Below are 13,686 nucleotides of genomic sequence, written 5' to 3'. Positions count from 1 at the left end.
TAGTTACCTCAGGCCACCTAGTGGCCAGGTACTCCCTGCCTTATGCCCCTCCCATACCTAGGGCGGTCCCCACCCTAGGGGCCTGGAGACGCGGAAACAACAGGTGCAAACATGGAAGAACTTCCCAGGGAAGCCTGGGGCCAGTCCAGGGATTGGTCTAGCTCCGCGAAGGCAAGAACAGGTAGGAGAGAGTTCTGGGAAGTCAGGTCAGAACATCAAGGAAAGAAACTGGGTTTCTGAACCTGAGAGCACAAGGGGATTTCATTTCCTGAGTTTTCTGAGACAGAAACTCAGAACCCCTGAAGAGGAATCGTGCACAGACCTAGTTACAGTGTTGGAGGAGAGGGGTTGGGTCACTAGTATCAGGCACGGGAAGGCCCAGGGGTTCCAAGTTCCAGTAAGGGAACAGGAAGTTGAAGATTAGACTCACACTTAGGGTAGGAGGGATCTGGGGGTTCACACCTGAAAACCTTAGGAAGAGTGTCTAGAAGTATGGATGTATGAACCTGGGGTTTTGAAACAGTATGAGGAAGGCCAGGACCTGGATCTCTGGGTCAGAGGGATAAGAACTAGGGCCTTGAATCCCTGATGAGGGAGAAATGATAGGGTTTATAGCCCTGGGGGAGGAGAAACTTGAGTCTAGACTCCTGGGGGAAGTGGACATGAGACCTGGGCTCCTCAGCCTGAGGGAAGAGGACTAGGGCTGAGGGCTAAGGCCTGGACCCATGTATGTGAGGGAGGAGACTTGGGCCTGGATTCCTCAATCTGAGGGAGAAGGGCTCCTGGGTCTAAGGGAGGAGGACTGGGGCCTGGACTTCTGGTCTGAGGGAGGAGGACTGGGGCCTGGACTTCTGGTTTGAGGGAGGAGGGCTGGGGCCTGGGCTCCTGGGTCTGAGGGAGGAGGACTGAGGCCTGGACTTCTGGTCTGAGGGAGGAGGGCTGGGGCCTGGACTTCTGGTTTGAGGGAGGAGGGCTGGGGCCTGGATTCTGGGTCTGAGGGGAAAGGATTGTAGTCCAGTCTTCACTGTCTTCCAATCCTTCTGTTTTCATGGCCAGGCCCATCACTGGCCTCTGTGCTGAATAACCTCCCAAGTGCTGCTACTCTTCGGTACCGTGGCCCTGGTGTGCTCCCTTGGGGGACACCGGATGAGGATGAGGATGAGGATGAGGGTGGAGGAAGGAGTTCTCAGGCCTTTTCAGAAACTGCCCAAATGGAATCTCACCCTTCACGGGAACTTCCCTGGCCTATGCAGGCAAGGCGGGAACACAGGTGAACCCCTCTTCTCTGACACCCTGACACCTCTTTCTGTCAAGGAACTCTTTCTGATTTCAATAGTTTATTTTCTTTCTTTCTTTCCTTTTCTTGTTTTGCTTTTTGAGACCATTTTCTCTATGTAATAGCCCTAGCTGTCCTGGAACTTGCTCTGTAGATCAGGCTGGCCTCAAACTCACAGAGATCCGCCTGCCTCTGCCTCCTGAGTGCTGGGATTAATGGCATGCACCACCACCACCCGGCAATAGGTTATTTTCCTTATTGCCTTGCCACTAGCCAGGGTAAGGTTTGCCTGGGCTTGGTCTGAACTTTGTGTTAGAGAATCAGGAAGACTTTTGTTGTTGTTTTTCAAGACAGGGTTTCTCTGTGTAGCCTTGGCTGTCCTGGAACTTACTCTGTAAACCAGGCTGGCCTCACAGAGATCCACCTGCCTCTGGCTCCTGAGTGCTGGGATTAAAGACATGTGCCACCACTGCAGGATGAGAATCAGGAAGACTTAATTTTTTCATTTTGTTCCTTCCTTCTCCCAGCCTTCCTTCTTTCCTTCTTGTTAGTTTTGTTATCTCTCCCCCCCCCCTCCTCTCCTCTCCTCTTCTCTTCTCTTCTCTTCTCTTCTCTTCTCTTCTCTTCTCTTCTCTTTTCCCTTTGGATTTTTAAAACAGGGTTTCTCTGTGTAACAGCCCTGGCCGTTCTAGAACTCACTCTCTTTACCAGGCTGGCCTTGAACTCACAGAGATGGTCTGCCTCTGCCTCGGCCTCCCAAGTGCTGGGAGGCTTAAAGGCATGCACCACCACTGCCTGGCTGTTCTTTCTCTTTTACATTTTGGTGTGTGTGCCCAATAGCATGCGTGTATGTGCTATGGCTTTCTGTGGCGCTCAAAGGACAGCAGGCAGCAGCCAAGTCTTTTGCTCTACCATGTGGGGCTCAGGGATCAGACACAAGTTTTGAGTTGGTCACAATTGCCCTTACTTGCTGAGCCATCACACCAGCCATTTTGTTTTGTTTTGTTGAGACGGGGTCTCACTCTCTAACCCAGACTGGCCTGAAATCACTTTTTATCCCAAGCTCTCCTCGAATTTGCACTAGTCTTTCTCCCAATTGAGGGGGCTACAAGCGTGAGTGGTGCACCATACCCGACTTCTTTATTTTCTTTCAAAAGCATGTCACTAATCTGACCAGCCTGTCCTTGGATTCTGAATCCCCCTGCCTCCGCCTGACCACTGGTGGGATTACAAGTGTGGGCCCCTATACATGGCTCTGTTGTTATTTTGTGCCTGGCTTCTTATACATAAAATAGATTTGTTTCCTTTTTAATTGCTAAAGAGTATTCCACTATGTATACAGTATACCACATCTCCACCCTTAGTGGGTCAAGTTGTTTCTATCTTTGGGTGGTCCCAGTTTGTAGTTTCCAAGCCCTTCATCTTCTGACTCTGACTCTTCTTTCCTTCCAGGAAGAGGCAGGCTAGAGAGCAGGTGGCCTCTGGCTCTGAATCTAAGGCTGCCCATTGGACCCGACAGCTTTCCAAGACCAAGGGAAAAATGAAAGAAGGCTTTCAAACTATACAGCCATGGGCGTGGACGCTGAAGAAGATTGGGGGTGTGGTAGAAGACTGGGGGTGTGGTCGGCTTTAAAGAAAGAGGGTTGGAGCCTGGGGTCTGAGGAAAGGAAGGCTGGAGTCTGGGGGGCAGACTGAGTCTGAGGGAGGGAGCTGGTGCCTGGGCTCCAGGGTCTGAGGGGGAGGCAGGGCTTTGTTCTAGACTACTGAGTCTGAGGGAGGAGAGCTGGGTCTGAGAAACAGGGCTGGGGCCTGGACTCAGTCTGAACTGTACTGGTGAGGGACTTGAGGCCTTTCTGCTGCCCCCTGCAGGCCAGTTTGGAGCAGGCACTGAGTCCTACTTCTCCCTGCTGCGCTTCCTGCTCTTTCTCAACCTGGTGGCATCTGTGATTGAAGTCTGCATGAAGTTGATCCCCACCTGGTTGGAAGGGACTCCTCCAGGTCCCCCTAGCCCTAACATCTCTTCACTCTGTGGTTCCTATACCCCCCAAGCTCAGGGCCTGGTCACCTTCCCCACTCAGCTCTTCAACTTGCTCTCTGGAGCGGTAGGTGCCATGGTCCCTGGTTTTCTCAATGGTCTATGGTCCAGATCACCCAGCTCCCTGACCCCTACCTCCACCTAGCCCCATAATGATCCTTGCTCTCCCTTTCCCTTCCCAGGGTTACCTAGAATGGTCTCCTCTGTTCTATGGGTTCTACCCGCCCCGATCTAACCTGGCCATCACTTACCTGTGCTCCGTCTTTGTCATCGGGCTCATCTACTTGCTGTGCATCCTGCACCGGTTAGTGACACCCACACCCAGACTCTGATAGAAAGGGGAAACTGGAGGTGGTATAGAAGCCCCACCCACCCCCAGGAGTCATTTCTTCAGCACTGAAATCTATTTTAAAGCCAGGTGTGGAGGCCCAAGCTAGCAGTCTCACTTGGAAGGCTGAGGCAGGATGATTATTTTGAGTTCAAGGTCAGTCTGGGCTACAGAGTAATTTGAAGGCCACTCTGACCTTCATAGAAATGTCCTGTCTGGCTGAGTATGTTGTCCCACTCCTTTAGTTCCAGCACTAGGGATGCAGAGGAAGATGGACCTCTGAGGCCAGTGTGGTCTACAGATTGAGTTCTAGGACATGCAGGGCTACACAGAGAGATCCTGTCTCTTTAAAAAAAAAAAAAAAAGACAGACAAAAAGAAAGAAGAGAGCACAATTGGGAAGTCCCCACCCCTGCTTACTTAGTGGTATACCCTAAGGTGAGGCATCAAATAAGCATATGAATGGCTGTTTTGAAGATTCATAATTATAATAATCCCAGTGTTTGGGAAGATGAGGCAGGAAAGTTACCTTGAGCTCCAGGCTCCATCACAAAATTCTCAATGATATCAAGAAATAGAACAGTAAGTTGGCAAGATTTTGCCATGGGTAGGAACACTTTCTGAGACCCTGACTTCCTTTCCCAGGACCTGCCTAGGACAGAGAGGAAGCCAACTCCTCCACAGGTTGCCTTCTGATCACCATACACACTGGGCCATGGCACCCTGGTGCCATCACATAAACACACATGCACACTGAATAAATACATAGAAAAAGAGAAGAAAAGAATTGGAACACTAAACCTGCAGGGATGGCTCCTGTCCATAATCCCAGCACTGAGGAAGTAGAGACAGAAAGATTGGGAGCTCTAAGTTATCCCTGGCTGCATAGTTTGAGGCTAGCCTGGGCTATGTGAGACCTTGTGTCCTGTTTTTGCCCTTTATATAAATGGAGATTCTGGGTATAATGAAGGGGAGAGCACCCAGGAATTCCTAATCAGTTGTGTGAGGGAGGTAGAAAATGGAAGTTAAGTATTGCTTTCTGTATGTTTTTTATTTATTTGTTTGTTTGTTTGTTTGTTTGTTTATTGAGACAAGGTTTCTCTCTGTAGCCCTAGCTGTCCTGGAACTCACTCCATAGATCAGGCTGGCCTTGAACTCACAGAAATCCATCTCCTTCTCTCTCTCCAGTGCTGAGATTAAAGGCATGGGCCCCCACCGGCCAGCTGTTTTGTTTCAATAGAGGATCGTGTTGTAGTTCAGGCTGGCCTCAAATTTGTTATGTAGTCTAAACAGGTCTTGAACTCATAGCAATCCTCCTGCCTTAGCCTCCTGGGGATTACAGACATATACTACATGCCTATGGGTTGCGTGGGTGGTGGGGGCAGGGTGGTACTGGAGATGGAATCTGGGAACCGCATGTATGCTAGGCAAGTGCTCTCCTATTGAACTGCTCCCACACCCCCAGGCTCTGAGGTAACATGTATATGTACAAAGGAAGAGTTGGGCAGGTATTTATTTGGATATGTGGGTGCTGAAAGTGGTAACACTGGAGACACATATGTGGTTTTGTCTCCCTAATCCCCTCCCAGACGGGGAGGGAACCTAGGGTTTCATACTTGCTGGATATGAGCTCTGCCGCTGAACTAAATCTCTAACGTTGAGATAGGTAATTGAACCTCTCATTCAGATGAGACAGGGAGATCCTCAAAAAGGGAAACCAAGTATTTTAAAAGAGGCTAGGGGTGAGGGCCATGCTCCCAAACTAAGAAAGCTATGAGGAAAAAAATTAGTGTCTCTTGATTGCCAGGCATTGTTTCAGCTTGCAGTCCTGAAGGTGGACTCAAGCTGTAAGATGGGATGTTTAATTATAAACAAATATAATTATGAATACATATAAAACCTGAGTAAATGCATGGGAGAGCCCAGACCTACATTGGGGAGGTGAAGGTAGTAGGATCATGGTTTTGAGGCCAGCCTTACCCTCATAGTGAGACCTTGTCTCCAAAACAAACAAAACAGCCTGGTGGTGGTGGCGCACGCCTTTAATCCCAGCACTTGGGAGGCAGAGGCAGGCGGATCTCTGTGAGTTTGAGGCCAGCCTGGTCTACAGCATGAGTTCATAGACAGCCAAATATACACAGAGAAACCTTGTCTTGAAACAAGCAAACAAAACAAAACAAAATACAAAGGCTGAGGAAATGGCTTGGTGGATAAAGTGCTTGCAGCAGAAGCCCAAAGACCTAGGTTAGGATTCCCAAAACCCACAGAAGAGCTGTCAGCAACACACATCTGAAGCCCCCAGCCCTGGGGGTGCGGGACAGCAGCAGAAACAGGAGGATCCCAGGGGCTAACTGGCCAGCCAGTCTATCCTCAACAGTGAGTTCCAGGTTCAGTGAGAGACTCCATCTGAAAAACTAAAATGCAGAGTGATAGACACCTGGAATACACCTCTGGCCTACAAGCACACACATATGTACAAGTGCACCCATGTATTCATGCATATGCCACATGCGCACACATATTCCCAAGTGCACCCATACACTCATGCATACACTAAACACACACACACACACACACAGAGAGAGAGAGAGAGAGAGAGAGAGAGAGAGAGAGAGAGAGAGAGAGAGAGAGAGAGAGAGAGAGAGAGAGAGAGAGAGAGAGAGCTTCCTGGTTGGTTTGGAAGGTAGGAGAAGCTCTGTGATAGTTTTCTTTAAAATATAGGAATCCCTTCTGATTTGCATAAAAAGAATGTTCCACAGGTTTAAATACAAAGAATGGAATCTCTGAAGATGCAGGGACCGTGTGGGAACACTCCCCAGTTGTTCAGAGGGAGGAAAGAGGAGCTAGTGAAGGTAGACATAGTCTCTTTGGCCAGTTCTATTTTTCTCTTCTTTTTGTTCTCATTCTTCTTCTCTTTTTAAAGTTTCAATTTATTTTATTTATTTTGTATACAGTGTTCTGCCTTCATGTTTGCTTGCAAGCCTGATGAGGGCACCATATCTCATTACAGATGGTTGTGAGCCACCATGTTGTTGCTAGGAATATGAACTCATGACCTCTGCAAGAACAGTTCAGTGCTCTTAACCTTTGAGCCATCTCTCCAACCCTCATCCCTTTTTCTTATTCAGTCTCTCTAGTCTTTCCCCCTCCCCCCAGCACTTGTCTTAATGGGCAGTTGAGACAGTTACCTTGTTACCCTGCATACCTACCTCTGGCTGGTCTGGAACTCACTATGTAGCCAGGCTGGCCCTTGACGATGCAGAAATCCTCCTGACTCTGCTTCCTTTGTTCTGGGATTAGAAGTACATGCCACCAGGCCAGCTTGCCTCCTCTCTAGAATGTCATTTTTGTTGTTATTCTCTCTTCTCTGTCTTATTCTCAAGTCTCTCCCTCTTTCCACTGGAGTCTCTCCTAGGTCTTTCTGTCGCTTTAGGTTTCTGTTTCCCAGGTGGCTCTGTTAGCCTTTGATTCCAAAGACTTTGTGTATCTCTCTGACTGCAGCAGATGGGACCTGAGCACAGGTCTTTTGAGTTGTGTCCAGTAAGTAGGATGCTCCCAAAGACGCTCTTAAATGCCCTATTCTCGTGGTCTCTTCTCTCAGTTCGGTGTCCGGATTGAAGGAGACTCTGTTGGCCGAGACAGATGTTCTGACCAGCTATAGTCATCGGGTGTTCTCAGCTTGGAATTTTGGCCTCCACGGGGAAGTGCACGTGCGGCTGCGCCAACGCATCCTTTTGTATGAACTGCAGGTGTGCTCGGGGAGGCAGGGTTACAACTGGTTATGAACTGGACAAGACCCGGTTGCAATAAGGAGCAGTGTTTTGCTAAGAAACAGGGAGAGACAGAACTAAGGGGAAGCCACACTAGGAATGCGTGGCATGGAGGGGAGGAGGGGTGGGCTGAGGGAATGGGCTCATTTAGGGAAGGCGTGGAGCCCAGTACGGGCCAAAGTGAAATAGGGGCGTGGCTTAAAAAAACAAAGTGGCTCTTGGAGTCTCAGGAGAGTGTATCCTGGGATTCTAGGTTGGACGGGGTAAGGATGGGCTTTGGACAGAAGGCAGAGCCTTAAAGGGGCGAGGTTTGGGGATCTTAGGTTAGGCTAAGAAGGGTGGGCCTTGGATGCAAGTCCAGGCTGCGGAGGGTCAGTGGTCCAAGAGCTAAGTGGTCCCATGGACATCACTGGAGGGTATGGAGCAAGGAGAGGGCTGTATTAGTTCCATCTGAAGAACTAGGCCTGGAGGGAACTATCCCTGGCAGCAGTCGTTCTGCTTGGCCTCAGGTGGAGCTGGAGGAAGCCATGGTTAGGCGCCGTGCTGCGGAACAGACGCTGGGCCAGAGAGTCAAGGTGTGGTCGGTGAGGGCTCTGCTCAACCTGCTGATCCTCGCGCTCCTGGGGGCAGCCTTCTATGGCATCTACTGGGCTACAGAGTACACCGTGACGCTGCAGGTGCTGAGGGTCTTGAAGGGTCTTGGAGGAGGAGGGTTCGCGGGTCCTAGAAATCACATTTCCAAGGGTGAAGCACTGTGAGAGAGAACTGAGATCTAGAATTCCTGGGATCTTAGGAGGGTTGGGAAAGGGAAGTCTGGGATTTTAGGGTCCTTTGAGGTAAAAAGGGGCTAAGGACGGACTTTCAGCTTCCTTCTTTCTTTGTTCCACACTCCCTCTCAGGAGACACCAGTGGTTCAACAAAATCCCCTCCTCAAGCTTCTGGTGGATTATCTTCCATCCATTTCCATCTCCGTGTTCAACTTCGTGCTGCCTATTGTGTTCAAGTTCATTACTTCACTAGAGGGCTACACTCGCAGCCGCCAAATCGCCTTGATCCTGATTCGGTTCTGGACTCATGGGATGGGATGGGAGCTCTGGGAGAAGGGAGAAAAGGACAGGCAGAGAGAGGGTCTCTGGTTCCACAAATAAGACGGAGAAGTCTGGGCCCGTGAGATGGCTCAGAGGATAAAGGCACTTGCTGTGCAAGTCTGGCAACCTGAGTTCATCCCCAGAAAGAATGCAAAGGCAGAAGGAGAGAGCCGAATGCACAAAGTTATCCTCTGATTTCCACACACTCACTATGGCATGCGTGTGTGTGTGTGTGTGTGTTTTAAGACAAAGGAGCTCTAGAGATGGCTCTTGGAGAGGACTGGGAGTTGGTTCACTGGCAACCATATCAGGGAGCTCACAACTGCCTGAATATCCAGGTTCAGGGGATCAGACTCCTTCTGGCCTCTGCAGGCACTAGCATACTTGTGTACACACAAATGTACAGAAATACACATATGAAAAGTATATGACAGGGAAGTCCCCTGCATGTGAGATCCAGGGTCTTCAAGACTCCAATCCTGATACTGAAATGCAATTCCTTCCTCTATGGAAGGCAGTAGGGAAAGGATGGGAGGGGATCATGGGAGAGCATCAAGAAGGAGGGGATAGCATGGTCTGCATGGCAGCAGAGTGAGTCCCTTCCTCCACCTTCATCTTACAGGACTGTGTTTTTGCGTCTGGTCTCCCTGGTGTTCCTTCTAGTTTCTCTGTGGAATCAGATCACATGTGGGGGAAACAAGGAGGCAGAAGGATGCAAAACCTGTGGCTACAATTACAGAGAACTTCCGGTGAGAACGCTGTGGGAGAATGTGGGGCATTCTTGTGCTTACAGGTAGGACAAGGATCGTTGGTGTGGGAAGAAAGAGAATATAGCATGGCTGCTTATAAACACAGAAGCCCTCACCCATGCACTTTATGAGTGGGGCATCTGATGCTTGCTAACAAGCGTCAGATGCTTGAACCTCCATGTTGGAAGGTCTGGTCTATTGATTTCTTACTTCTTCAGTGCTGGGAGACTCGGCTGGGCCAGGAGATGTACAAACTTGTGGTCTTTGATCTGCTGATGGGCCTGTTGGTCATGCTGTTGGTCCAGTTTCCTAGGAAGTAAGTGTCCTGCCCCTCCTTGTAGCTCCGCCCCTATTGGAGCAGGCCCCACTCCCGTCGAAGAGCTCTCACTTTTTGTCCTACCAAAGTTCTTTTAACTGGGGCCTTTACATAAACAAGGTAGTTTGTCACTGAGCTAGATATTCTAGCCCTCTTTATTATTATTTTATCTTATTTATTTATTTATTGGTGTGCATATGTGTTTGTGTGAGCAGATGCTATGTGCTTGTGTGTAGGGGGGAATAGTCAGATGAGTCTTCCTCTGTCATTCTCTGCCTGTTCCTTTGAGGCATGGTCTCTCTCTTTCTCTCTCTGAGCCTGGGCTTCACATTTTCTTAGCTAGACAAGAAGCCAGCAAGCCCCAGCAATTTTCCTACCTCTCAGTGCTGGGGTTACAAGCATGCCAGGATGTCTGGCTTATTAAGTGAGTTCTGGGGTCTTAACTCTGGTTCTCATAATTGTCCAGTTTTAACTGCTGAGCCGTCTCTTGTAACATATATATATTTGTATGTATTTTAAAGATTTACTTGTTCTAATTATGTGGGGGGTGAAGTAAAATTGAAAAAAAAAATTATGCCCTGGCAATGCTGAAGCATGCATGGGCAGCCCATATTTGGTGGTTCTGTTGAACTTGTCCTTATTGGGTTTCATGGTCTAAGTTGATGAGGACAATTTGACCAGGTCTCTTCCTCAAGAGGGCACCAGGTCTCATTACAGATGGTTGTGAGCCACCATGTGGTTGCTGGGACTTGAACTCAGCATCTTGGAAGTGCTCTTAACCGCTGAATCATCTCTCCAGCCAAGGTGGTAGAGTGTGTACAGGTGCCCATGGAAACAAGAACAGAGTGTCATCCTTGAAACTGGAGTTATGAGTGGTTATAAGCCACTTGATACAGGTGGTAGGAATTGAACTCTGATCCTCTTAAAGAGGAGTCTGCCCCTCATCCCCCTTTTTGTATGTAGAGACAAGGTCTCCACACAGTCCTGGCTGTCCTACAAGTCTCTGTGTAGACCAGACTAGCTTAGCCTTGGACTCACAGAGATTTGGCATCGAAGGCTGCCCAAAATAATCACTCAGAAACTATATTAATTACACGCCTGTTTGGCCTATTAGCTTATGCATTTTTTACTAGTTCTTACATCTTAAATTAACCCATTTCTATTATTCTATATTTTACCACGAGGCTCATGGCCTACTGGCAAGGTTCCAGCTGGTGGCTCGCGTCTTTTTCCTCTGGTGGCTAAATGGCTTCTCACTGACTCCTCTCTCTCTCTCTCTCTCTCTCTCTCTCTCTCTCTCTCTCTCTCTCTCTCGCTATATTCTGTTAAGCCATTGGCCGAAAGCCGAAAGTAGCTTCCTTATTCATTAACTAATAAAAGCAACACATATACAGAAGGACTTTCCACACCAGAGATCTACCTGCCTCTGCGTTGAATGTGCTGGGGATAAAGGCATGTGCCACCCCATCTGCTCAGTATAGGCCCTTAACCACTGAACTGTCTCTCTCATTCCCTTTATTTTTTCCAGACTCTGTCTGTCTGTAGCTTAGGCTGTCCTGGAACTGGTGGTGATCCAGTCTCCCTAGGGCTCTGATTACCAGTTTAAGTCACCACATCCAGCATCCTTTCCACTTTCCAAATACAGTTTTAACTTCCTTTTCCTCACCTAAATCCCCACTCGCCCTTTTTTCAGTTATTTCTCTCTGACTCCACTCCTACTCTTAGTATTTTAGGTCAGGAAACTTTGAAACCAGGTTCTGGAACATAGATCACAGATCTTAAAAGTCCTTTACATTTAATCCCAGCACTCAGGAGGCAGAGACAGGCGGATCTCTGTGAGTTTGAGGCCAGCCTGGTCTACAAGAGTTAGTTCCAGGAGAGGCTCCAAAACTACAGTGAAACCCTGTCTCAAAAAAAACCTTTACAAAGGGGCTGGAGAGATGGCTCAGCGGTTAAGAGCATTGCCTGCTCTTCCAAAGGTCCTGAGTTCAATTCCCAGCAACCACATGGTGGCTCACAACCATCTGTAATGAGGTCTGTTGCCCTCTTCTGGCCTGCAGGCATACGTATACACAGGATATTATATACATAATAAATAAATAAAAAAAAAACCTTTACAAAATAATGGGCTGGATGATAAGGTTGGAAAGACCCCAAAACATCTAGGCCTATGACTGCCCTACCTTGCCCTTCAGGATATTCTGTGGCCTCTGTCCTGGGGCATTGGGTCGTATGATGGGGACTCTGGAGTTCCAGGTGCCCGACGAGGTGTTGGGGCTCATCTACGCTCAGACCGTGGTCTGGGTGGGAAGCTTTTTCTGCCCTTTACTACCTTTGATCAACACCGCCAAGTTCCTGATACTCTTCTGTCTGAAGAAGGTGAGGCTGAGGACGATCCAGGGGTCTGAGCTGACAGGGGTTGGGGCTATACTCCTGGGTTAGGGAAAGGAGGATGTCATGGCTTTTGATGACTGAGCCCCAAGGGAGGGAGAAGTGTGCTGGAAGTCAGAGTCCTGAGCCCAGAGAAAGGAATCTGAGATGTTTGAGGTGGCTCAGACGTCTGGGAAGAGGCCAAAACTCCAAGATGGGAAAAGAGGAAACCACAGAATTGACCCTTGGGTCTCAGATCTCCATTTCTCATCTCTTCCCGCAGATGGCGCTCTTCTCCATCTACTCACCGGCCTCACGCACCTTCCGAGCCTCCACAGCAAATTTCTTTTTCCCCCTGGTGCTCCTTGTGGGTCTGGCAATCTCTGCTGTCCCGGTGCTTTACAGTATCTTCTTGTAAGTCTGAGAGGCTCTTTTCCATTGCATTCATCACAGGTTCCTCACTCTGGCCCTATTTGATTGAGCTCAGTGTGTCTCTGCCTGCAGGATCCCACCTTCTAAACTGTGTGGCCCATTCCAAGGGAAGTCGTCTATTTGGGTCCAGATCCCCGAGTCCATTAAAAGCCTCCCTCAGACTGCCCAGAACTTTTTCTACTTTCTGGGGACCCAGGCTTTTGCTGTACCCCTTCTGATCCTCTCTTGGTGAGTGGTTCCAGACTTTAGGGTCAGAGTTTGGATATGTGTGATTTAGTGTTAGGGGAAAAAAAAAGGAATTGGGGGCTGAGCACCTAAGTATTAGAGAGGAGGGCTGCAACTTGGATACCTATGTGGAATGGAAGAGAACTGGGGTCTACCTAGATCTGGAGCAGGAGGGTTGGGGTCTGGACTCCTGGGCCTAAGAAAAGAAGTCTGGGTTTGGAACCCTGGGTCTAAAGGAGGTCTGCAGCCTAGACTCCTGATCTGAAGGAGGGCAGAGGTATGGACTCCTAGGTCTGAGGCAGTAAAGAATGGAGTCTCAAGAGGGTTTTGAGGGTCCTGATCCAGGTTTCTAAGGAGCCATATGATAAAGAAAACTATATATATAGTTTTTGTTTTGTTTTCCTGGGGTGACTTTCATTCCTGTTTTCCTAAGCATCCTGATGGCGTATACAGTAGCCCTGGCTAACTCTTACGGACGCCTCATTTCTGAGCTCAAACGCCAGATCGAGACGGTGAGCCAGGCTGGTTCCCTGGGAAGGGCTCCCTGAGAACATGGGAAGAAGGACATGGGTGAAGAGAAGGTGTGTCTCACTTCCATCCCCCTTTGCCCTCAGGAAGCGAAGAATAAAGTCTTCCTAGCCCAGCGAGCTGTGGCTCTAAGCTCAGCGAATGGAAGTCTCTGACCAGTCTGGCTGGAAATGTCATCCCACCTTCAGTCCTTCAGACCGATTGTACACCTCAGTGACTTCATATAGTACCCTCTCATCTCTAGAATCGAGTCCTACGGCCTCCGCCACCAAGTACCACACTCAGTTGAACCGTATTAATAAACAACAGTCGCTATACATTTTGAAACCCGGTCCTGAAGCCTTGGACAGAGTTTGGGGAGGGGCCTGGTCAGTGGCCTGGGTTGTGTCTGCGTGACTGGATAGACAGGCGGGGCATCACCAACCTCATACAGCAGCGTCCGGGGTGGAGCAGCTCAGGTTGCTAACGTTTAGGATTGGCTGTGATGGAGCACCTCTTAGCCAATCACCTCTAAAATAGGCCATGAGTGGGCGTGATAATTGGCCCAGAACCAATGCACATGCAAGGGTG

General features: G+C 49.1%; 1 protein-coding gene across 1 annotated transcript; it reads left to right on the top strand.

Moving 5' to 3' along the window:
- The first annotated feature begins 50 nt into the window (after window positions 1–50).
- Window positions 51–13,443, top strand: Tmc4 (transmembrane channel like 4). Its single transcript, XM_038340622.1, has 15 exons — window positions 51–181; window positions 1,057–1,270; window positions 2,729–2,874; window positions 3,146–3,378; window positions 3,494–3,615; window positions 7,240–7,387; window positions 7,918–8,085; window positions 8,308–8,471; window positions 9,119–9,245; window positions 9,464–9,561; window positions 11,757–11,940; window positions 12,215–12,345; window positions 12,436–12,591; window positions 13,022–13,100; window positions 13,203–13,443. Exons 1-15 carry the CDS (start codon window positions 112–114, stop codon window positions 13,269–13,271), a joined length of 2,109 nt encoding a protein of 702 aa, XP_038196550.1. The 5' UTR covers window positions 51–111; the 3' UTR covers window positions 13,272–13,443.
- Window positions 13,444–13,686: the final 243 nt, after the last annotated feature.

This window comes from Arvicola amphibius, chromosome 8, assembly GCF_903992535.2.
Source record: "Arvicola amphibius chromosome 8, mArvAmp1.2, whole genome shotgun sequence".
Taxonomy (NCBI): domain Eukaryota; kingdom Metazoa; phylum Chordata; class Mammalia; order Rodentia; family Cricetidae; genus Arvicola; species Arvicola amphibius.
The sequence above is the reverse complement of the archived record's forward strand: the minus strand, read 5'-3'. Positions and strand labels throughout refer to the sequence as shown.

Bases quoted from the DNA above. Each gene is read 5' to 3' on its own strand.
- Tmc4 (XM_038340622.1), top strand. From the start codon at position 112: ATGGAAGAACTTCCCAGGGAAGCCTGGGGCCAGTCCAGGGATTGGTCT. The intron at 3,379-3,493 runs GTAGGTGCCATG...TTCCCTTCCCAG, and splicing joins TCAACTTGCTCTCTGGAGCG to GGTTACCTAGAATGGTCTCC. The intron at 7,388-7,917 runs GTGTGCTCGGGG...GCTTGGCCTCAG, and splicing joins TCCTTTTGTATGAACTGCAG to GTGGAGCTGGAGGAAGCCAT.